The 23,964-nt window shown below is 37.1% G+C and overlaps 2 protein-coding genes across 28 annotated transcripts in view; both read left to right on the top strand.

Moving 5' to 3' along the window:
• ube4b (ubiquitination factor E4B, UFD2 homolog (S. cerevisiae)) overlaps positions 1 to 16,417 on the top strand; it is a 30,500-nt gene extending 14,083 nt beyond the window's left edge. For both annotated transcript variants that reach the window (XM_077219168.1, XM_077219167.1), the window contains 20 exons: positions 1,195 to 1,295; positions 1,812 to 1,926; positions 2,919 to 3,002; positions 3,993 to 4,049; positions 4,134 to 4,250; positions 4,363 to 4,461; positions 5,401 to 5,514; positions 5,609 to 5,807; positions 5,903 to 6,041; positions 7,108 to 7,207; positions 8,321 to 8,448; positions 8,539 to 8,637; positions 8,748 to 8,983; positions 9,062 to 9,188; positions 9,499 to 9,643; positions 10,966 to 11,100; positions 12,364 to 12,555; positions 12,646 to 12,820; positions 15,160 to 15,306; positions 15,438 to 16,417. In XM_077219168.1, the coding sequence (XP_077075283.1) occupies positions 1,195 to 1,295; positions 1,812 to 1,926; positions 2,919 to 3,002; positions 3,993 to 4,049; positions 4,134 to 4,250; positions 4,363 to 4,461; positions 5,401 to 5,514; positions 5,609 to 5,807; positions 5,903 to 6,041; positions 7,108 to 7,207; positions 8,321 to 8,448; positions 8,539 to 8,637; positions 8,748 to 8,983; positions 9,062 to 9,188; positions 9,499 to 9,643; positions 10,966 to 11,100; positions 12,364 to 12,555; positions 12,646 to 12,820; positions 15,160 to 15,306; positions 15,438 to 15,499 (2,571 nt within the window). In that variant the 3' untranslated portion in view covers positions 15,500 to 16,417. The remainder of the gene's footprint in view (positions 1 to 1,194; positions 1,296 to 1,811; positions 1,927 to 2,918; positions 3,003 to 3,992; positions 4,050 to 4,133; positions 4,251 to 4,362; positions 4,462 to 5,400; positions 5,515 to 5,608; positions 5,808 to 5,902; positions 6,042 to 7,107; positions 7,208 to 8,320; positions 8,449 to 8,538; positions 8,638 to 8,747; positions 8,984 to 9,061; positions 9,189 to 9,498; positions 9,644 to 10,965; positions 11,101 to 12,363; positions 12,556 to 12,645; positions 12,821 to 15,159; positions 15,307 to 15,437) is intronic.
• Positions 16,418 to 17,202: 785 nt separating this feature from the next.
• Positions 17,203 to 23,964, top strand: part of kif1b (kinesin family member 1B) — a 77,893-nt gene continuing 71,131 nt past the window's right edge. For 20 of the 26 annotated variants that reach the window (XM_077219162.1, XM_077219155.1, XM_077219150.1 and 17 more), the window contains exons 1-2: positions 17,233 to 17,478; positions 20,225 to 20,366. In XM_077219162.1, the coding sequence (XP_077075277.1) occupies positions 20,264 to 20,366 (103 nt within the window). In that variant the 5' untranslated portion in view covers positions 17,233 to 17,478; positions 20,225 to 20,263. Of the gene's footprint in view, positions 17,479 to 20,224; positions 20,367 to 23,964 lie in introns of all 26 variants that reach the window. The other 6 variants (XM_077219164.1, XM_077219161.1, XM_077219156.1 and 3 more) reach the window with 3 other exon arrangements.

Raw genomic sequence — 23,964 nt, 5'->3', positions numbered from 1 at the left:
ATCACAAACGCTGGGGGCGTGTCCGCTGGCTGTGCTGAAACCACACCCACTCGCGGGAAGTTTACGCTCACCAGTTGTCGGCGCGACGGGAGGATGAAGGCTGAGGCGGGAGATAGTCGGTTCGGCCCCATTCACCAGTAACAGCGGATTATGAGTGAATCCCAGTTGTCTCCGACGAAACTATCCCGTGTAAAATGATCACTACCCAGGCGGGTGTTTGCGGTCTTCCTCAGCTCTCCATCAAAGTGGCTCTTCACAAAATTAATCCCCCTCTTCTTGATGTGATCGTTTTTCGGTAATGTAAATAAGGACACCGATCTTTTTTGTACGTGACCGCATCCAGGTAGTACTCATTTCTGTAACCAACGCACAGCTAGCTAGCAAACTGTAGGCTTTAGTAACTAATAATACTGACAGTAACTCGCGATTGAGCGGCAAACTGACGTGAATGTGCTTTATTTATATTGTTAGGGGAGCGGCCAGCCTCAGTTGCTCTATTGCATCACCAAGTAGGGGCGTGTCCAGGAGCTCAGGGGCTCCAGTGCGTCATCGAGCCCCGTTTTAGACCCGCCCAAAAAATCCGGAAAATAGCAATGGTGAAAAACTGTTTAACGGTCTAACTCCACAATTCAGTACTTCACAGTTCACCGTCTTTGTAATATGTTTTAGCAATACATTTCTAACATTTATGATGTGTTTAGAATTTTTCTTTTTAAATTGCCTTTACAGGGACTTTAAAATAATGTAGGCCACTTTTTACACAAATATTCCCCATTGCATTACATTATATTCAACATTATATCTAGTTGTTTAATGTAGTACTGACATTAAAACTCTGAGAACTAGAATTGTTTCTCACATTTTGGGTGAACTATCCATGATACATTGTAACTATCCAGGATACATATTGTTGCATTTTTGTATTGAGATATATTGTGACACGATATATTGTTTCACCCCTTCTAATTTATTAATCTTTTGTTTCTAATCATATGTAATTGCAGATTTGAAACAAAATAAGAATACATTTATTGCAAGTTAATTTTTTTCAGTAAAGCTCAGGTGATCAGATTCTACTAGTAAACATTCTGAGATGATGTGCAGCAGCGACAGACTCACGTCGTTGCATCACAAACACATCATGGGTCATTTCCTGTGTAGACACAGTGTTATTCATATGCTCTTCTGTTTCAGATCTGCAGCCAACCAGCTGTCAGTCAGCTGCTTAGCAACATTCGTTCCCAGTGCATTTCCCATGCTGCACTTGTGCTTCAAGGTGCCCTCACACAGCCCAGGTCAGTAACAGCAGCCTTTTTCAAGGTCCTTTTTCATTTCTTGAAGGTGTTTTCACACTAGAGCTCTTGGTGTGGATTTAACCTTTGGAATTCAGTTTGTTGTAGCTCACTACACTCAAAAAATGTCATGGACTTGAACCGTGAACCTCTACCAATGACATAATTTGGCTCATAAAAGATTCTAAAAGCTTCCTGTCTATGCACGGTTTCGTTTTGTATGTGTTGGACTTTGGAAGTAAGACTGATATCTGGTGCTTTCTCCTCCAAATTCATTGTTTAACTACTGTAGTAAATGTCAACTGCTGCTATTGCAATGCTGATGAAGCAAACATACAGTGTGAAAAGAGACCTGGGGAGTAGGAGAGCAGAATCAAGTTCCAGTTTAAACCAAGTGTGCAAATTAGTTTGTTGCATGGTGTGGTCTGTGGTGTGGTCTGCCAGTTTCAATTCACACAAGCATAATACATTTTAAATGAGATTGTCATCTCCTCCCTTTATCTCTTTGCTCCCAAATAGGGCCCCTCTACAGCCCTCTCTGCTAGTTCCCTACATGCTGTGCCGGAACCTTCCGTACGGCTTCATCCAGGAGTTGGTGCGCATGACTCACCAGGAGGAGGAGGTGTTCAAACAGGTTGGAGTTGCAGCAGATTATGGAGACAGGCCGCATGCTGCATCATTTTACATTTGAAGCTTAAGAGACCTTTATTATTGATGGCAAACTCCTAGTGATATTAAACATAATTTCAGATGTTTCTTCTGTTTGTTTTTAGAGAAAACAGCTAAGTATTTAAAATGATATAAAATTTACATTAGGTTTAGTGATTCCTGTGTGCACACTTTAGACACTGCATTAGATTAAAAAAACATCGAACAAACTTGCATTTATTTTAATTAATGAAAATGCACAATTTAGAAGCAAAACATGTTTTTGTTTTTGAATGATAGAATATTGTCTCACTACTGTTCAAAAGTTTGGGGCCAGAAAGAATTTATTTTAATACTCTTTTTTTTTTTTTATGCAGCTAGGATTCATTACATTTGATAAAAGTGACAGTAAAGACAAGACATTTATTATACAAAAATAAAAAAAAGATTTTTATTTTAAATAAATGCTGTTCTTTTGAAAAATAAATGTTTCACGAGCACTAAATCGGCATATTAGATTGATTTCCAAAGGATCACTTAAGACTGCTGAAAATTCAGTTTTGACATCACAGGAAAAAATCACATTTTAAAATATATAAAAATAGAAAACGGTTATTTGAAATTGTGATAATATTTCACAATATACAGTTTTTTGTATTCTAAATAGTACTGTATTCTTGGTCACAGTAATGCAGTCTTGGTGAGCATAAGAGACTTCTTTCAATAACATTAAAAGAAAAAAGTAGTGTATACACAAAATGAATTCTTTGTGCTTGTCAAATGAGGAACCACACCTGTGGTTGCTCTGCAAGGGCACTTGAACTTGAGGGGAACTGACTTCATGCATCGACTAAAAATCACCTTGTTTTCAGCTGGTTGAAATTTGAAAGTTTTTCTTAAATGGCTAGGAAGTCAATTAAGCTCAAGGAAAAGGTATGTCACTTTTGTCTTGAATGATCAATGTTGTTGTTCTTTCAGATCTTTGTTCCCATTCTTCAAGGGCTTGCTTTAGCTGTAAAAGAGTGTTCTTTTGACAGTGACAACTTCAAGTTTCCTCTGATGGTAAGAGAGTACTTGTTGTTCTTTTAAAAGCTTAAAGGGCTAGTTCACCCAAAAATGGAAAATCTGTCAGTAATTAATCAACCTCATGTCGTTCCAACCCCGTAATGATTTCATTCATCTCCAGAACACAAATTAAGATATTTTTGATGAAATCTGAGAACTGTCTCACTCCTCCATAGGCTTCTAGGTGCTCGAGAAAGTTAGTAAAAAACATGTTAAAATAGTCCAAGTGACTACAGTGGCTCAACCATAAGTTTTATCAAGTGGCAATAATACTTTTTGTGCGCAAAACACAAACAAAAATAGCGACTTTATTCAACTATTCATTTTTGTATGGGCCTCTTGAGTGAGTTTCTGGCCTCATATTTCTGTGTGAGCCCCTGAGTGAGTTCTCGTAGTGTAACAGCGCAGCGCTACGTCAGAACGTAGGCTCACTATTGGCCAGCATCACACGCATCACACACATGACCAACGTTGGCCAGTAGTGATCCTACGTTCTGATGTAGCGCTGCGCTGTTACACTATGAGAACTCACTCAGAGGCCCACACAGAAGAAAATGAATAATTGAATAAAGTCGGGTTTTTTTTGCGCACAAAGTATTCTCATCGCTTGATAAACTTGAGGTTGAGCCACTGTAGTCACTTGGACTATTTTAAACATGTTTTTTAACTAACTTTCTGGGCTTGCAAGTTTCAATCACCTAGAAGCCTATGGAGGAGTGAGACAGCTCTCAGATTTCATCAAAAATATCTTAATTTGTGTTCCGAAGATAAACGAAAGTTTTAAGGGGTTGGGACAACATGAGGGTGAGTAATTTCTGACAGAATCTTCATTTTTAGGTGAACTAACCCTTTAATAAGACTGTATTGTCAGGCATATGAGGGCCAAACAAGCTCCCTTGATTTATATATTAACACTGTTAGATATCTCTGATCTTCCAGACATCTGTTTCTTTTCTATAACGTTATGATGATATTATTGTTTTACAGGCTTTGGCTGAGCTCTGTGAAATCAAGTTCGGGAAGACTCACCCTATATGCAATTTGGTAGGTTTTCTAAGAGCTTACACACTCAAGCCGGTCAGGTTATGCAGTTCACTCTTAATATTGTCTGTCTGTGTGTATTTTTAGATTACCTCTCTGTCATTGTGGTGTCCTGACCCTCTCAGTCCTGGGACAGGAAGAGAAATTCAAAGACTATCCTTCCTCGGAGCGTTCTTCAGTCTTTCTGTGTTTGCTGAGGATGACGTAAGTCATTTCACTCAGTTATTTAAAACAAATAAGGACAATACAATGTGCAGCATTGATGAATGATGGGAGGAAAGTTGTTTATTTTTATGTCTATTTTGCTGTTCTTTAGACTAAAGTGGGAGACAAGTTCTTCTCTGGCCCTGCCATCACTGTCGAGAACACCCGTGTGGTCAGCCAGTCACTGCAGCATTATCTGGAGTCTGCCAGGGTGAATGACCATCATATCACATACTCATAGATTTCTAATGAGCTCCTATAATATTGGGGGGATATTCTTTTTATAGAGCAAAGGTGAAAATGGAAGCTTCAGTTTTTGGTCTTTCTTATATGATTATAAAAAGTATAATTTCATATGAATGAGGTGAGATTAAGAATGTGCATTTATTTTTAAGTTGTAACTGTTAGATATTAATTTAGCATGGGGTAACATGACCCTCATATCTGGAGCAAGAAGCCCGCTCTAAGTACACTTTCCCCAGCTGACATTAGATTTTCACAGCATTTATAATGAAATATTTAGAATTCTTTTATCATTAAAATATTACATACGGTTTTCTCCAGAAAATACTTTGCACCAGGTTAAAAATTGTGTTGTTGACAGAAAAGAAACTTCAGAAAAGTTGCATTTGCTGAATAAATTGCAACTTATTTATTTGAGCAAAATATGTAAAATACCGGTAAATAAAACGAAACGTTTGTAAACATGTATTGTAGTTCCCCTCTTTCCACAGCAATTTAACGGTGTTCAAAACAGAACAGGAATGAAAAATATAAGTATAAAACAAACAGAATTTGACTATATAAGTGTTGATGAAGGCAAAATTCTAAAATCCACTCATTGAGTGGTGAGTCATGTATCTAATTCATGGAATTATTTTGTAATTAAATATTAAATTGTTCAGTAATTATTCCCTCCAAATAATATTACATTGACATAAAACATTTGAACATTCAAAATGAATGCACATCGAACATAAATACACCGATAACTATTATCATTTATCTTAAACTTCTGATGTAATACACTTCTAAATTTGGCATCCAGATGAAATGTTCAAATGTGCTGCTGAAATGATATTTAGTGACATCTTTGAAAGGGAAGAAAAAAGATATATTGTAATTCTGTGTGATGATGTTGGTTTTCCAGGGAGATCTGTTTAAAATCTTGCACAACATCTTATTGAATGGAGAGACAAGGGAAGCGGCTTTGAGCTACATGGCAGCTCTGGTGAATCGTAATGTTAAAAAGGCTCAGATGCAGGTATGTCTACTCAAATGTCTTTTTCAAAACAACACATTCCTCTTTAACACATTAATACCACATTATATGATTCTCTCCCCCTTTCTTTCTTTAGACCGATGACAAACTGGTGTCCACAGACGGCTTCATGATGAACTTCCTGTGGGTGCTGCAGCAGCTCAGTATGAAGATCAAGCTGGACACAGTGGATTCTCTCTACATCTTCCACCCCAAGTGTCGGCTGAACCTCAGCCGTGAAGAGACCCGGCTCAATGCCACGATGGAGGATCTGAAGGGCTGGCTCACCGAGCTGCGTGAGTGCGGGCTCTGTTCTGGAACACACAAATCGCTTTAGACGCTCAGTTTGAATTAAGACAACCCATTTACCGTTCCTCCAATTCCTTCACAGGTGAAGACCCGTCCAAGTTTTCAGAGCCCAAGTTCCCTACAGAGTGCTTCTTCTTAACGCTACACGCACATCATCTGTCCATCCTCCCGTGCTGCCGGCGCTACATACGAAGACTGAGGGCCATCAGGGATCTGAACAGGTGCTTTGCACAGATTCAGTCCTAAAAACAAACTATTTGTTACAAAAATCATTTAAGGTAATAGTCCACTGTGAAGTGCGCACTAGTGCAAAAGGGTACGTGAAGGGCACATCACGGCTACGGAAAGGGTGTTTATGAGCTCTTAATTATAAAAGGACGGATGGGGCTCAGCCTCGTAAACTTCGCGGACAAGAGACCACAAGTTTTGTTGTACTTGTATTATATTGCGTCACTTTGGTCATATTAGTGCTTTTTACATTTTCAATTGTGTAATGTTGCTGTTTGAGCAAGAAAAAGGTCTGCAAAGTTACAAAGCACAAAGTCTACTCCAAAGGGACTTATTCTATAGCAGTGCGCATTGTTTCTGAACTCCCTGAAACGACTCGATCTGTAGTCTTGAGTTTTCTTCCAGGAACGTACACATCATAATATTCCTCATTTAAATAAATTATGCCAAAGGCTTATGGAAAAAATGTGGCAAGGCCTGGTTGAGTTCTGCTATTAGTGTGTAGAAAAGATAGCCTAGCCTAGATAGATAGCCTATCATGTATGTGACTCTTTGTTGTCATACTTTGTGAAAAAGCCCTTAATCTCTCTCTGACGAGACGGGCTAATCCTGTCCTGTCCCAATGCCTCTTGCAGAAGGTGTTTTCTTGCAGTCCTATTGTAGAGCAGATCTAAAGTCATCTTATGCCCACAATGTCAAAAATATCAGCTCCTGTGCTAGTGCTGCATCAGTGGCAGTGTTTCAAGTCCTTCACATTTTAGATATAAAGCTCTGGAGTAGGCTGCTCACATTGTGTATTGGCCTCATGATGCCTGGCAGATCAGAACCACGATGACCCCTGCTGTCAGCAGCAGGTACAACACTTAGATGGCCAATAATACTCTGTTGAGTTTTTCTTTTTTTTACTTAAGCTGTCAGACAAGGTAATTTACACAAGTGTGTGTGTGTGTGTGTGTGTGTGTGTGTGTGTGTGTGTGTGTGTGTGTGTGTGTGTGTGTGTGTGTGTGTGTGTGTGTGTGTGTGTGTGTGTGTGTGTGTGTGTGTGTGTGTGTGTTACAGAACTGTGGAAGAGCTGAAGAACAGTGAGAACCAGTGGAAGGATTCCCCGTTGGCTAGTCGTCATCGGGAGATGCTGAAGAGATGTAAAACACAACTGAAGGTGTGTGCTTTTGTCTTTTATCAACAAAAAAAATAACATTTTATAATTTTTTTTTTTTTAAATGCTTGGGAGCAAAAGGTCATAAAGTAAAACGTGTACAATCTCTGATTTCCACGTTTAATTTAAAATTGCAATAAATGTTATTTTTTAGATGTTATTTGCAATACATTTTATGCCATGTCATCTTTCCTTACTTTGCTTGAGAAAGCTTTTGTAGATATGTATTAATGAGATTAGGGCATCAACAGCTAATTGATTAAACGGATAATGATTGATAATGAAAATAATTTACGATTCCGTTATTGCTTATTAGTAAGATCTCTGTCCTGTGCCATATTATGGTACTTAAAAACATTTACCTACTCTACCTTTCAAAAGTTTTAGGTCAGTAAGTTTTGTTCCCCCAAAGAAATTAATACCTTTCTTCAGCAAGGTCACATTAAACTGATCAAAAGTGACAGTAATGATATTTCTATTGTTACAAAACGTCTCTTTTTCAAGTAAATGCCATTCTTTTGATCTTTCTATTCATCAAAGAATCCTGGAAAAAATGTATCACTGTTTCCACCAATTTTTTAAGCAGTTGTTTTTAACATTGGTAATAATAAGCAATGTTTCATAAACACCAAATCAGCATGCTAGAATGATTTCTGAAGGATCATGTGACACTGAAGACTGGAGTAAATGACTGCTGAAAATTCAGCTTTGCCATCACAGGACAGGAATAAATAACATTTTAAAATAGACAACATTTATCTTAAGTTGTTATCATATTTCACAATATTGCTGTTTTACTGCATTTTTGATCAAATAAATGCAGCCTTGGTGAGCAGAAGAGACTTCAAAAACATTAAAAAAAATCTTCAAAACCTCAATTTTGAAAGGTAGAGTGCATTTACTGTTACATTCTCAGAATTCAAACATTTCCATTTAGCAAAATCTGGCATGTTCTTAAAAGAAAAAAGCAAGTTCTCATTGTTAAACTATGAATACTTAATATAACTTGTACAGACTTTAATACTTATTTGTAAACAAAGTACATATTTAGAGTAGTAAGTGAATAGCTTGGAGCGTAAATGTTTGAATCCGTTGTCTCATTGTCTTTGTTGACAGAAACTGGTGCGCTCTAAAGCCTGCGCAGACGCAGGGCTGCTGGACGAGAACCTGCTGCGCAGATGTCTCCAGTTCTTCAGTATGGTCATCCAGCTCATCTTGCGCATGGTGGAGCCTGCCTACCCACAGTCAGTTCACCGCTTGCATTCTTTCATCAAAGTTGTAGTTCGAGATGTAGTGTTCTGATTTTCTTGTTGTTGTCTTTTATAACCTTACAGCGTAACCCTGCCTCTGAACCCAGATATCCCCAAAAACTTTGCAGCACTGCCAGAGTTTTACATAGAAGATGTGGCTGAGTTCTTGCTTTTTATTGTGCAGTAAGTCTTATGAGAGTCGTGCAATGTTCACATCATAGTATTAAAATCCCAAATTTAGTTACATTTTATTGTTTTAGTGAAATGTAACTTTTGTAACCTTTGTTTCTCAGGTACTTTCCACAGGTTCTCTATGAGCCGTGCACTGAAGACATTGTGACCTTCCTGGTGGTCTTCCTTTGCAGTCAGAATTACATAAAGAATCCATACTTGATTGCCAAACTGGTGGAGGTGCTGTTCGTTACCAACCCAGCGGTGCAGCCGCGCACTCAGCGTTTCTTTGAGATGATGGAGAGCCACCCACTGTCTGTCAATCAGCTTGTGCCTGCCCTCATGAAGTTCTACACAGGTGAAAGGGTGTCTAAAATTAATCTTCAGGTCTATTCTGAGCATTTTGATTTTATGCTAATTGATTGTTTCTCCCCAGATGTGGAGCACACTGGAGCCACAAGTGAGTTCTATGACAAGTTCACCATCCGTTACCACATCAGCACCATATTCAAAAGCCTATGGCAAAACATTAACCACCAAGGCACCTTCCTGGAGGAGTTCAAGTGAGTTCAGTGTTTAGTTTTGAGTGGAATTTGAAATGGTAATAAACCGATATATCATCCAGGCTGATTAAGTGACTGAAATTTGATAATGAAAAAAAAAAAGTTTCATTTGAAAAATGAGTTAATATTTTGTAAAAACAAATAGTGTAAAATTAGATCTATCCATCCATCTATATCAAATTATTTTAATTATTAAAATTTAAATTATTTGTTAAATTTGTTGCATTAAAATTATTATTTTAAATATTTATGTATTTAATACTAAATAAATAAAATTGAATACATTTTCCCTCTCTCATTCATTCTACAGCTCTGGTAAACAGTTTGTACGCTACATCAACATGTTAATTAACGATACAACTTTTTTGCTGGACGAGAGTTTGGAGTCTTTAAAACGCATCCATGAGATTCAGGAGGAGATGAAGAATAAAGAGCAATGGGACCAGCTGCCCAGGGTCAGCACATATCACAACTTGACCAATAATTCAGTTACCCACCCTTTTGAATGCATTATGTATAATGGATATAATGCACTATTGTGTCACAGAAAAAAACCAAAACATTAGCTTTAAAGGGATAGTTCACCCCAAAATGAAAATTCTGTCAGTATTTACTCACCCTCATGTTGTTCCAACCCCGTAAGACCTTCGTTCATCTTCGGAACACGAATTAAGATATTTTTGATGAAATCTGAGAGCCGGATCACTCCTCCATAGGCTTCTTCAGGGATTGAAACTTGCCAGCCCCGAAAAGTCATTACAGACATCGTTAAAATAGACTACTGTGGCTCAATCTTAAGTTTATCAAGTGACGAGAATACTTTTTGTGCGCAAAAACAAACAAAAATAACGACTTTATTTCAACTATTCTTTTCCTTCTCTGTTGGCCTCTGGTCAGTTAATGACGGGTGTACACCAAAGGATTTTCACAGTCTCATACTAAAGACCGACAGTCTTTAGGAATCTTACTGGAGTCTCGGCGCGCTCCCGTCGTCTCGATCGTTAAATGTGAGGTGATAATCTGCAGTCGGCGACCCGATTTATGCCAGTCTTTCTCTAGTCTTTCATATCAAACATGTTTGATATTATCGCAAGTCTTTAGTCTGAGACTAAAAACTGTGAACCCAAGTCTTTAGATGTGAGCTGATAGTCTTTAGGTGTACAGAAAGCATTACTTGCGTAGAGCTACGTCACACGTAGGCTCACTATTGGCCGACGCTGGTCATGTGGGTGATGCGTGTGACGTACAACACATAAGCTTACGCTTTTAAACTAGTGAACTGACTCTAGGCCCAGAGAGAAGGAAATAAATAGTTGAAATAAAGTCGTTATTTTTGTTGTTTTTTGCGCACAAAAAGTATTCCCGTCATTTGATAAACTTAAGATTGAGCCACTGTAGTCACTTGGACTATTTTAACGATGTCTTTAATGACTTTTCGGGGCTGGCAAGTTTCAATCCCTTAAGAAGCCTATGGAGGAGTGATCCAGCTCTCAGATTTCATCAAAAATATCTTAATTTGTGTTCTGAAGATGAACGAAGGTCTTACGGGGTTGGAACAACATGAGGGTGACTAAATACTGACAGAATTTTTGGGTGAACTATCCCTTTAAGGATAAAAGGATGAGGAGTGAGTTTTAAAGTGAATGGATGTTCTGAAGTGTTTCTACTTTCATTAACATTAACATTCATTAACATTAACATTCATTAACATTCATTAATTGTTTTGTCCTCCAGTTCCAATCAGATCTAATTGAATGTGAAATGTTCTGATCCTCAGGAGCAGCAGCAGAGCCGTCAGTCCCAGCTGACTCAGGATGAGAGAGTATCACGATCATACCTGGCTTTAGCCACAGAGACCGTGGATATGTTCCATATCCTCACCAAACAGGTCCAAAAGCCCTTCCTCAGGCCTGTAAGTAAAACAACATGTTGCGCTGTAAAAACACTCTGTGACATTTATCATGGCATAGACACTAAAGATTTTTATGTGCTTCGTGGTTGCATTTATTTGATAAATTTGTATATTTATTTGATCAATGTATTTATGTAATATTATTACTATTTAAAACAGTTTATTTTGTTACATTTTAGAATGCAGTTTATTCCTGTGTTGTCAAAGCTGAATTTTCAGCATCATTACTCCAGTCTTCAGTATCACGTGATCCTTCAGAAAACATTATAATATGTTGATTTTGTGCTTAAAGATTTCTTATTATTATCAATTTGGAAAAATTTTGGGTGAACATGAGTCACCAAGTACATCAACATCTTTGTTGATCCTGGAACAACATTCCGATCAACCAATCAGATTTGAGGGACAATTTTGCAGTTTATGTCATTTAGGCTTACAACCAGGGTTAGGTGCTTCTACACAACAGTATTATTATATAATTTCCCTCTGAATATAGTGGTAACTTATGCGTAGGACTTAATTTTCGGACAGGAATGTTGTTGCAGGATCTACAAAATTGACCCAGAAACATGTCTGTCTTGCCAAAATCACGGTGACCAAAACAGTTGCGCTGCTTTATATTTGTGTGGAAACTTTGATACATTTTTGATTTAATAGAAGGTTTAAAAAAACAGTAATTATTTTAAATTGAAATCTTTGTAACATTTTAAATGTCTTTTAATGTCTTTTGATCACCTTTTGATCAATTTAATGTGTCTTTGCTGAATAAAAGTATTAATTTCAGGAAATAATAAAAATCTTTCTTACCCCAAACTTTTGAACGGAAGTATACGAACAGCTAAAAAGCTTATTAAATGAGTAGAAGCAGTTTAATTAGAGTAGAAGCAGTTGAAGAAACATGTCTTGAGGAAACTTTAGCAAGCAACAAACAGATTTGCATTAGGAAGCTCCTAAAAAGTGGTAAAGTAGAGCATAACCAAATCTATTTAGGTTTGCTTGTTAGGAAAAAGCGTGAGGATTGTAATCTGCTGCTTGCCTGTAAATGAATCTCCTGCGCTCTGCTCTCTGCAGGTATTTATAGTCTTCAGGGAAAATTGAGCTGCTGCCAGGGTCAGATCATTGAGTTTATTCAGGAGATTTGAGAAAGGGCACTTCTAATGACACTAATAAATAAATACTGCATCATAGGTTCTGTTTACAATGCACAAAAATGATAACATTTCTTGTTGGGATGACTGATGTGTATTATATTGTATTGAACAGGAACTGGGTCCTCGTCTGGCTGCCATGTTGAATTATAACCTGCAGCAGCTATGTGGGCCTAAATGTCGAGACCTAAAAGTGGAAAACCCAGAGAAATACGGTTTTGAGCCAAAGAAGCTCCTGGATCAGCTCACTGATATCTACCTGCAGCTGGACTGTGCTCGATTTGCTAAAGCCATTGCAGATGACCAGGTGTGTATTTACTCACCAAAATTATTTTAACTGTATCGCAAGACAAATAGTGTATAACTCAAAATGTATTTATTCTTTGCTCATTTTCAGCGGTCATACAGCAGGGAGCTCTTTGAGGAGGTCATTTCCAAAATGAGAAAGGCGGGCATAAAATCCACCATTGCTATTGAGAAATTCAAACTTCTGTTGGAGAAGGTGGAGGAGATAGTAGCTCGCAATTCTCAGTCTGAGATGGATTACAGCGACGCCCCAGATGAGTTTAAAGGTGAGGGTCATCGAGTCTTTAGCTACGTCATACTTTTAATCATTCACTACTGTTTAAAAGTTTGTGGTCAGTTGTTAATGTTTTTGAAAGAAGTATCTTAGGCTCACCAAGACTGCATTTATTTGATCAAAATACAGTAAAACGGTAATATTATGAAATATTATATGATATTTTCTATTTAAATGTTTTGAAATGCAACGTTATAGCATCATTACTCCAGTCTTCAGTGTCACATGATCCTTCAGAAATCATTCTGATTTAAAGAGTTTCTATGGTAACACTTTACAATACATTAGTTAATGTACCCCTCCCAAATCTGAAAAAGTTGGGACATTTTTTAAAATGCAATAAAATCAAGAATCTGTGATTTGTTAATTCTATTTAACCTTTTATTAACTGACTAAAGTACAAAGAAATGTTTTCCAATGTTTTCACTGACCAACATAATTGTATTTTGTAAATATGAACAAATTTTGATTTTGATGGCTGCAACACACCCTAAAAAAGTTGGGACAGAGACATGTTTACCACTGTGTCACTTCACCTTCCCCTTTTAATTACACTTTTTAATCATTTGGGAGTTGAGGATACTAATTGTTGGAGTTTTGGTAGTGGAATATTTGCCCAATCTTGTCTGATACAAGACAGCCGCTCAACAGTCTGTGGTCATCGTTGCCTGATTCTCCTTTTCATGATGGGTCATACATTTTCCATAAGAGACGTATCTGGACTGCAGTAAACAGGCAGGCACATCCCTTCTATGGTGCAGAGTGTCTAGAAACCACTGAGTTTTAGCATGTGCAGAATGAGGCCTGGCATTGTCTTGCTTCCCAGGAAAGATGTCAATCTTGATGGCAGTTTATGTCTCTGTACAATCCAAATATATGCCTCCATGTCAATGGTACCTTCACAATAATGCAAGTTACCCATACCATTCGCAATGATGCACCTCAATACCAGCACAGATGTTTGCTTTTGCACCTGTCGCTGGTGAAAGTCTGGTTGGTCCCTTTCGTCTTTGGGACTGAGAACTCGATGTCCATGTTTTCCCAAAAACAAGCTGAAACATGGACTCATCTGACCACACCACACCTTTCCACTTTCTTCTAGACCATCTGAGATGAGCTCAGGCCCAGAGAACTCGCCGGCATCTCCACATAGAACTGATGTAAAGCTTTCTCCTTGCGTAACAGAGATTCAAGTGGCATTTCTTGATGCAGCGTCAGACTGTGTTCAGTGAAAACGGTTTTCCAAATTACTCCTCAGCACATGTGTCTGTATTTAATGGATTAGCATGATGGTATCTTGTGCAATGCCATCTGAGGGCTCAAAGGTCACGCACATTCAACAGAGGTCTACTGCCTTACCCAACACAGACTGAGATTTCTCTGGATTCCCTGAACCCTGACAATATTATGTATGGAAGATGATGAAAGGCATAAATGCTTTGCAATCTTGCATTGAGAAATGGGATTTTTTTAGTTGTTTGACAATTCTCTCATGATATTTGGCACAAAGTGATGAGCCATGACCCATCTTTGCTTAAAAAGACTGAGAAGCACTTTTACACCCAAACATGATACCCTCAACTATTACCAATTCACCTGCTCATTGTGGACTCTGTTTCAAAATAGTTGGATAATCTAATTTGGATAATCTTTTCACTTTTATTTGGTCTCTGTCCCAACTTTTTTGGGGTGTGTTGCAGCCGTCAAAATCAAAATTTGTTCATATTTACAAAATACAATTATGTTGGTCAGTGAAAACATTTCTTTGTACTTTTGTCAGTTCATAAAAGGTTAAATAGAATTAACAAATCACAGATTCTTGATTTTATTGCATTTTACAACATGTCCCAACCTTTTCTGATTTGAGGCTGTATTAACTAACATGAAATAACAATAAGCAATACATTTGTTACTGTATTTGTTAATCTTTGTTAACGTTAGTTAATAAAAATACAGCTGTTCATGTTAGTTCACAGTGCATTAAATAATTAACATTAGCAAAGGTTAATAAAAGCTGAATAAGTACAATTCATTATTAGTTCATGCTAACTAATGTAGTTAGTAGTTATTATCAATGATAATAACAATATAATGTAGTTATTACCAATGTTGAAAACTTCTTTGATGAATAGAAAGTTTAGATTTTAATGTAAACATTATAAATGTATTTACTGCCACTCTTTATAAATTTGCAATGAATCCTTCCATAATAAAAGTATGCATTCTTCTTCTTCAAAAAAAGAAATTCTTACTGACCCCAAACATTTGAATAGCAACAGATTTACTAGTCGATTGAAGTTAGTAAATAACAGTGTGCTCCTACCTGAACAGACCCGCTGATGGACACTCTTATGACTGATCCCGTGCAACTTCCCTCTGGCAACATCATGGACCGATCCATCATTCTGCGACACCTCCTGAACTCTCCCACCGACCCCTTTAACAGACAGCCTCTCACAGAGAGCATGCTGGAACCAGGTACCAACCACACACCGCTTTTTCAAAGATTGCTTTCTTCAGGCCTGCTGCCAAATGCACTCTGTGGCTCGACTTTTTGTAATTGTTAGACTTTATAATGCTGACTCTGTATTTTCCCCGTCTCTCCACAGTCCCAGAGCTGAAGGAGCGTATCCAGGCCTGGATGAGAGAAAAGCAGAGCGGTCGCTTTTGAGTTTTCTCAGTGAGCCAAGCTTGCCCCTCAGTATAAATGTTTTTATCACGCTGGAAGTAAACTGAAGAGAAACAGAAAAAAAAGATGACCGTACCAAAATAGTTTTTGCCTCCCTTTATCCTCTTTATGGAGCCACTGTCTGAATGGCTCATGATTCTAAATTGAAACATAATAAAGTTTAGACTTTTGAAACATTTTGATTTTGAATTTGTATTTCTGCATACACATCAAGCTGAAAGGGCACACATTCTCACTCAAAACCGCATATATAGACATTCTTATTTTGTTTTCGTTGACATCACATATACATTTTAATGGTTCTGACAGTAAACACTGAGGGTTCATGTTTGTGAGATATTTGGAAGAATGTTGTCAAGTAACACCAGTATTTCCATTTTTACACTCAATAAACATTGGCTGTAGACATGCAGTTTACAGTTCAGTCCCTAACCTGCTGTTTATTTGGTATGGTTGGAGAAGTACAGTATATTTTGAATAAATTAATAAGCTTTAGACTGTCTTGTAGAAAATACAATAGATGTTGGTGTAAATTGATGAAGCATCAGATGGTGACTGACTCTGTATTTGAATTTTGTTGGTTTGCACAACAATTTGACTAAAAGCTGAAGCAGAGCTGAAACCCTGGATCAAATAAGAGAATGTGAAGCTGTGTTGTAGCATGATCATCATAAAAATGCCAGTATATCATGTTTTTTTGTTTTTTTGTTCTGTTCACCAACATTTGTTTTGGATCATAAAGGGTCATCATCTCTTGTTATTAATGTTAACCCCAGTTGTTGGATTGCAGCATAAATTAAAGAGTTTTTCCAGTGACTTAAAAGGGTTTATCTGTACAGGAATTTGCTTCCTTTGTTACAAAATTCTTTTGAACTGTAATAAATGGTAATGCACACACAATGATAGCAATTGCACCTTTTTTACTTGTCCTCTTAAATTCATTTTTTTTTTTTTTTTACAAAACTAAGTTATTAAATATTTAATTGTTTCATGGATGACCACTGGCTGTTGATTTAGTATTGTTCTCCCTTCAATTTTAAAGTGTTAGTACTTTTTTGTTTAATTTTTAGTTTAGTTTTAGTTATTTTGGTACATCAAAATTAACTAAATGCAAATGATAAATGCTGAATTTTTGTTTTTGTTAAATATTTCAGTTAATATTTACGTTTTAGTTTTAGTTAACAGGAATAACCCTGGGCACAATTTAGTCTTGGCCACATCATAAAATAAAATAAGACATAATTGTCAATCAGTGGTAGAAAACATTTTAAGTGTGGTATATGAGGAAGCAGCTTCTATTTGTATTAATTGGTCACCTTGCTTTATGTATTGTTTTGAGAGGATTCAAGAGAGGATTATTTTTGAAAATAATGGGTGTAATTATTTTTTGAAAGAACATTAGTTGGATCACATAATAGGGAGCAATTTAGGATTCTCCTAAACTGTTCTTTTAATTAATTTCCGTTTTATCCGTGTTTCTGCTAGGCGGCGCCCTTCACTTTTGTGTAGTATGATGCCACGCCACAGCGGATCATAAGCGACCCTGCAGTATTGCGTCACGGCTGCCCAGCCCACTTTAGTTTTTCCAGCGTTCTTATTGGCTACACAACGCTTCGCTCACACAATACTCAGTTCTTATTGGCCAGACGTTCTGTCATTCACGATGTTGACACGGCAGTTGACGTAATCATTTCAGTAAATCAAGGCATTCATCCATATCCTAAGCCTGCTAGAGGAACGGTCCAACGACACCAGCATCAGCCTAATAAAAACATCATCTTGCGCGGTGCTGGAGAATGAAACGGAGCTATAATGGGTGTATATAACAAAAAAGGAACTATTAAGAACTTAACCGTCAGTCTTTTTTGATTTTTGCTGCTGGTTGTAGACGTCATTGGAGAATTGGCACCGTGCAGGATTTCTATGGTGTTCTAGTCGTCTCTACGTGTGGATATAAAGCGGTAAGTGTCATTTTCTCTCTAAGATGATTGTAATACTTATACATTTGAGTTTGAGTATACATTGCCCGAGTTGCGTTTAGGAATGGGAATTAATGTTTTGCTTCTTTTTTTTTTGCAGTTGATTGCTTTAGCGCAACTTAATAGTGGTATTATACTCTTATTATTTATTTATATTTATATATGAAAATAAATGTTGAAATGACAAACCCATTTGAGGGTTATGCAAAGAAAGTCACCGAGTTCATAGAAAGAAGTCCGATTAGTGATGGGAAGTTCGGCACATTTCCACGAATCGGTTCTTTCGGACAGTACCGGCTCAAAACTGATTCAGCGATCCGTATCCTTGTTACACTCCAAATGCTCGTACTGTCACCTCAATCGTCGGTTATCAGCATCGAGGATTAGGTGGGGGGGAAAACGATTCTCCGTTGAGTAAGTCAGTCCGTGAGTTGACTCCAGAACCTCTCGGACCTATTGTATTCGTGACATCAGTTCATACCGACTGGGGAACCGGTTCCTAGCAAGGATCCGAATCAAAAGAACGAGTTGTTCTCAAATCGGACATCGTACCGTGCGATCCTCAAGGAAGCCAATTCATAATGTTACAATGTCATACTTGATTTAGTGCTTTTTAGAATAATTAAATGGTTTGATCAGATTTATATCTGTGGTGGATCATTCTGACTTAACGTTACTGCAACTATGTCATCGCCGGATATGTTGCTAACGTTAGTCTCCCATCAATATCTGGTCTCCGTTATTAATCACTGAGTAAAGTCGGTGTATCCTTGAACGATATACGTTTTTAATGTGTTGTGGTGTTTTAGTACCTTACAATTCTATAAGAGTGGGTCGAAAGATAATTTGTGTGTCTTATTATTCGTCCCTGATATAGAAATACTTGTGTTTTCTCTGGCCAATTGATTTTCATGGGCGTATGCCTTTAATTCAGTGAATGACTACAAGGGCAAGGATGAAAACATCCTCTTTTTGGTGTCATGTGATTGAACAGCGGACTGTTCTTTTTTCAGTCACACTCAAGAGATTTGAACTTCAAAAATAACTGCTGCATTGTCAGATTCGTCGTAATCCACAGCCGGTCGATAAAACCATTTACTAAATAACAAATGTCATAAGTGAGGCATGCATTTTTAAAGGAGATAGACTGGCGTTGTAATGTGTCGCTGCATGTTGTTTTAATATGTCATGACGTTATTCAGATGTGTTTACTTGTGTAGTGAGCGTTTAAACACACAGGCCCAGCCCTGCTGCTGCTGCAGGCGAGCGGCCGCCATGTTTATGAGTCCGTGAAGGAACCATCTAATATTCCTGATAATCTACATCTGTGTGTGTGTGTGCGCGCGCGCTGAATATCTACCAGCATACTATGGTATTACCTTTGCCCACCGGATATTTAATAGGATAAATGGGTTGTTGACATATAAGAGGCAGGTCCATGAACATTTTTATATTCAGATTTAAGATTTTGGGTTAAAATGTACATGAGGGAAAGGGGAAGTTTATGTCTTGGTCCTTTTTCATTATTGGAATAATCATAAGCATTCCCAAGGCCATGAAAAAACTCAAAAAATATAAGGAATTTTTTAAAAGTTAATTCCATGTTTTACCCCTTAATGCCTGACATGAAATAAATGTTTTTTTAAACGGAACAGTTTCTTGAACCTTTTTGTCATATTATAAAAGAAAATCTAAAAAAACAATTTGCATATGTTTTCTGTTTTGTATACATTTTTGGCATTTAATGGCTTTTATGTCCCATATAGTATGATATAATGAGAATATCGAGTTTACACTCAGAGGAGAAAAACACCTCAATTTTATTTACAGGTCCATACCGAGCAAAAATGCTATTTGGTGCAGAATTTGTTTACTTATTTATATGGCAAAAAAGTGAGATGAAATTCTTATAGCTTGTAATGTAAATCAGTCAAATTTTCAGTGAAAACAGTATAAGCAGACTACTTGCATAAACTGCATTAAGGTATCTATCAGTCGTCACTCAATATCTCCCAAATATATGTCTTAATAAGATAACATCTAAATGCTTAGATTTTTGATCAAAGAAAGCTCTGTAGTTTTAATTGTGTGGAGAAAAACACAATGCTATGCAATACAGTCATGATTGCGAGATTATTTGCAAATACAAATAAATGTTCAGTTCATTTTAAAATATTAATATAAAAAAGTTACACTTAAGTTTACTTTATAAAATTTAAAACTAAAAAAGATCCACATTTACCACAGCCTAAATGTGGACATTTTTAGATTTATACTAAAAGGCCTTCTACTTGCTAAAAATATTTAGAAGCCTTAGAAATTAATGTATCAATAGAGTTATAGAGTTAAAGTCATTGACATTTATACTTTATACTGCTTATTGTGAGAATACAAAAAAATCCCTAATCTAATATCAAGTAAACAGAAATTAGCTAATTAAAAAGTTATCGAAAATCATTAGTCAAAATCTGTGGAACCATTTATCATCTTTTTCTTTTATGTTTGCTTTTGGAATCCAGCAATTTAAGAAAATCTTCTCAAATGCCTCATAACCTCTAATATCATCATTGCATAAATGATGTTATGGTGCCTTCTGATCTATTTAGAAGGCTTGTTTACTCAATGCAATGTGATAATTCTGGATAATGTCTATGAAATGTGTTCTTGTACCTTTAGCCTAATATCTGTGGCACTAGAAAAAATAACATGATTTTGTTTCTTTTTGTAGGAGAACATTTTGTGGGATTGAATCACAACAACTTTAACCATGTCTGGGTCAGTGAAAGTGGCTGTCAGAGTGCGACCCTTCAACTCGAGGGAGACCAACAAGGAATCAAAATGCATTATACAAATGCAAGGGAACTCCACCAGTAAGTATTGTCTCTATGGCTCTTTTGTTTGAATTGTAAGCTTCTCATATTTGGTCACATGCCTCCAGACAAGGTGGCTCTAGTATATGCTTTTGGCTTTATAGGTTATGAGATGTTCAGAGTTAGATAGGCTAGCGTTCAAGTTTTATTGGAAATCTGCAACCTGAGTGACTAAAAAGAAAGAATAGAAGTGGAAATGATATTCTGTTTGATCTTGAAGGAAAGAAGAGCCTCTCTGTGTGAAATCCCCTTCCTTTGGAAAAATGAGAGGACTCAAAGAATTTCTGCCTGAGGGACTTTAGTGTGTTAAGGTGCTGAGTGTGAAGATACTGTGTGGCTTGAACCTGCAGCTCTTTTCTCTTCTTCATCAGTTTTGCATTAGTTTAGTGTTAGAGGAAGAGAGAGCCAGTGAAAGGAAATTAGTTGATGTTATCGCCCGTGTTTCGGGTGTTATCGTTATTACAGCCCACTGAAGAAGAACGCCTGACCACACATCAAGAATTAATGGACCCTTTGATATAAAAATTATTTCAATCAATTGTTTTAACTTAAGAGTTTTACATACCATTATGATAATACTATTTGACTCATTTGTAGAAGATAAATGTAAAAAAAAATCAGTCTTCGTGCATTGTGGGTGTAACTCGGCAAAAAAATCAGACCTTGTGCATTGTAACTGTAACTCAACGTATTATAACATATGGGTTGTTAACGTCCATTTGCGAGCAGTGAGTCATTGTGCTCACTGAGATGTGATTCATCGAGCTGTTTTGAACATGGTAACATTGAACACAGAAATGGTGGTGTGCTAATTCTTAAGATGTATTAAGAAAGAAAATATGGACCTATGTAACCTTTTAAGTTGCAATGACAGAATGTCAGTAATAAATTACCTGGCGAGGGTTTTTATATATAGGGAAAGATGTAAATTGACACTTGTATTGGTTTTAACTATAGATGGATAATATCCATTCATGTTTTTCAATTCAAATCACTAGTTTTTGGTTCTGATTTCGATTTGATTTGATTATGATTCATTTGTCTATTTCAGTAATAATTAAGGCCAGTAATAAATAATCCAGGTCTACACTTTGTTTATATTCAAGTTTATTATATACACTTAGTTTATATTCATTCCAATGAACTGTTTCATAAGTTCATTTGGTCGTTGAGGTGTAATAAACACTGGCTCTTGGGTTTTGTAGAATCAATTAAACTTGTTCAAAATAAGATAGAGAAAATCAGTATTTACCCAGCCATAGTTTTAACTTCCTGAGGCTTCAAATCTCATGGAGGATGCATTGGACTCAGTTAAAGGGGTCATGACATGGTTTTTTTAATAATATTTTGATTCGTTCCTTGAGGTTCACTTATAATGTTAATTAAGTTTTTTGCACAAAAAAAACATGGATATGTATGCAGAAAAATTATTACTCTATTGCAAGTGAGTGTTTTGAAAACATTATCCATGTAAAACCGTCATTTACAGACAAACCATTATGAAATTGTTTAATTTTGGATGATACCGATAGATAGCCGATACTTATATTTGAAAGCCGATAACCGATATATTTGCCGATAAATCTAAATCTAAATTTATATAATTTTTGAGAGCCTGATAACAAAAACAAAATTCTTACCATTAAAGTAACACCAGGTAACTTTCCAACCTTCATAATATATTTCCAAGTCTCTTGTGATGGTACATCGACTTACAATAGGTTGAATGACACGTCTTACATAGCCTGACGGGGTCTGTAGCGTTTTTAATCGTACTTTTAAACTTCGGGTTTCGGGTAGTAACCGGCGAACAAAGAGAACTACAAAACTCGACTGCTTTACGGCATATACGTCACTTCCACCACCACCCCCACTTCCTTAAAATCGCAGGGCTGTCAAGTGTTACGCATTGAGCGTGACAGTCACTCATTTCGGTCTTTTGTCACGCTCTCCGGCCTAATGAAGTGAAATGATAACTCTGGCCGCGCCGCTCTCACTGTGGAACAGGCATGAATTCAAGCGGGTCTCCTCTGGTGTTGTTCGTCTGGTGTTGTTAGCCAATCAGAAAATAGCACTATTGTATCTGGGTAACATTTAACGCAACAACCAATGACACTCCGTAGTCTGGGGTGTTTTTTTGTCTGCCTGACTATGTTACGGAAGCTATCTTATCCTCCGTTTATCTTCATGAATCAGGTCATTTGTCTTGCCTCAAGCTATAATGCAAATGGATTTGTAAAATTTGCAGATTTATTTATGGTAGCTTGATATTATAATATTGACGATATATGGTTATTATCTACCACTCAAACATTGCATTGAAGTATAGATTCAGTAAAACGGTAACCAATTGACTAGGCTACTATAATGACACTGGCTTGTAAACGTGATCATCGCGATCATTTGTCGTTAGAAAAAAAATAAAACCCATGAAATTATATTCATATGACATGCTGAAATATATGCCACTGTACCTGGGATGAGGAAATTTCACACGCGACGCAAGCAGAACACCTGCATGTGACCTCCTCCTACAGTGTTCAGGGCTATCATGGTTGTCAACAAATGCACAATGACAGAGTTTACGACAGTAGTAGAGGACAATACTGTTTCCCAACTGTAGGGGGACCCCGAGAGCAAAAGTTACCTGGTGTTACTTTAAAAGCCATTTTAATTAAACCATATTGTGGATGAAAATGAAAAATAAAATTGCCAATTATTCTTAATGATGCATTAATGTTTTTAATATAAACAATATTACAAATTATGCAAAAATGACTCAAATGCACAAGTGAACTTATACTAAGTTACGTGCTAGACAGAATATCTAGCTCCTGTTGTGAATTCGCTTTTACCGTCAACGCGCTGAAACACGGCAATTAAACCCAAAGAGTTCACAATGTTTTATTACAATAGTGTTCTCTTTATAATGTTATGTAGCCTATATGACAGACCCAATCATAGTGATTAATGTTGTGCATTGCTGTTTGAGCTGTGTGTGCTGAAGCTGAAGAGCTGAATAAACACTGGTAAACTGAAGACCTTTGCTAGAGGCTTATTTAACTCAACAAATTCAAAATATAGCTTGACTGTGGTCATCTATTGGCTTAAATTATTCAGCCAAATTTTTGCCGTCCTGAATAGTTAGGCTGTGAGAGAGACGCTTTTGTTATATCAAACATTTTCTTCATTTACATAATCATTATTGGCCTAAACCCCATGGTAAATAAAGGGGTCCATAGGAGGCACAAGGTCACCTGAGTGAAAGCCAGAGTTGCACAGGAAGTAGAGCTCAGAGCCCGCAGTCACAATGCACTCTAGTCTAGCACATATGCGCAGACTGCGTACTGAAACCGGAGCGTGAGGTTGGCATTCGGTCCACCCCCTTCATTAGGACACTTCTGCAGATGATATGCTGGGAATGTTGTGTTATGCAGTGCTGAGCCGTCAGGGTCAAGGATGCTCGTGGCAAATACACACAGCAAAGAGCAGAATGACCTTAATATTTGGTCTCTATCTAGTGATTCCTTTGCTCTGAGATGTGGTAACCATGGTGATGTCCACTGCTTAGACTGCATCTTTAAGATGAATGTTTGTC

The sequence above is a fragment of the Siphateles boraxobius genome, unplaced genomic scaffold (genome assembly GCF_051911475.1).
Source record: "Siphateles boraxobius isolate OS27281-9 unplaced genomic scaffold, OSU_SipBor_1 77, whole genome shotgun sequence".
NCBI lineage: Eukaryota > Metazoa > Chordata > Actinopteri > Cypriniformes > Leuciscidae > Siphateles > Siphateles boraxobius.
The sequence above is the reverse complement of the archived record's forward strand: the minus strand, read 5'-3'. Positions and strand labels throughout refer to the sequence as shown.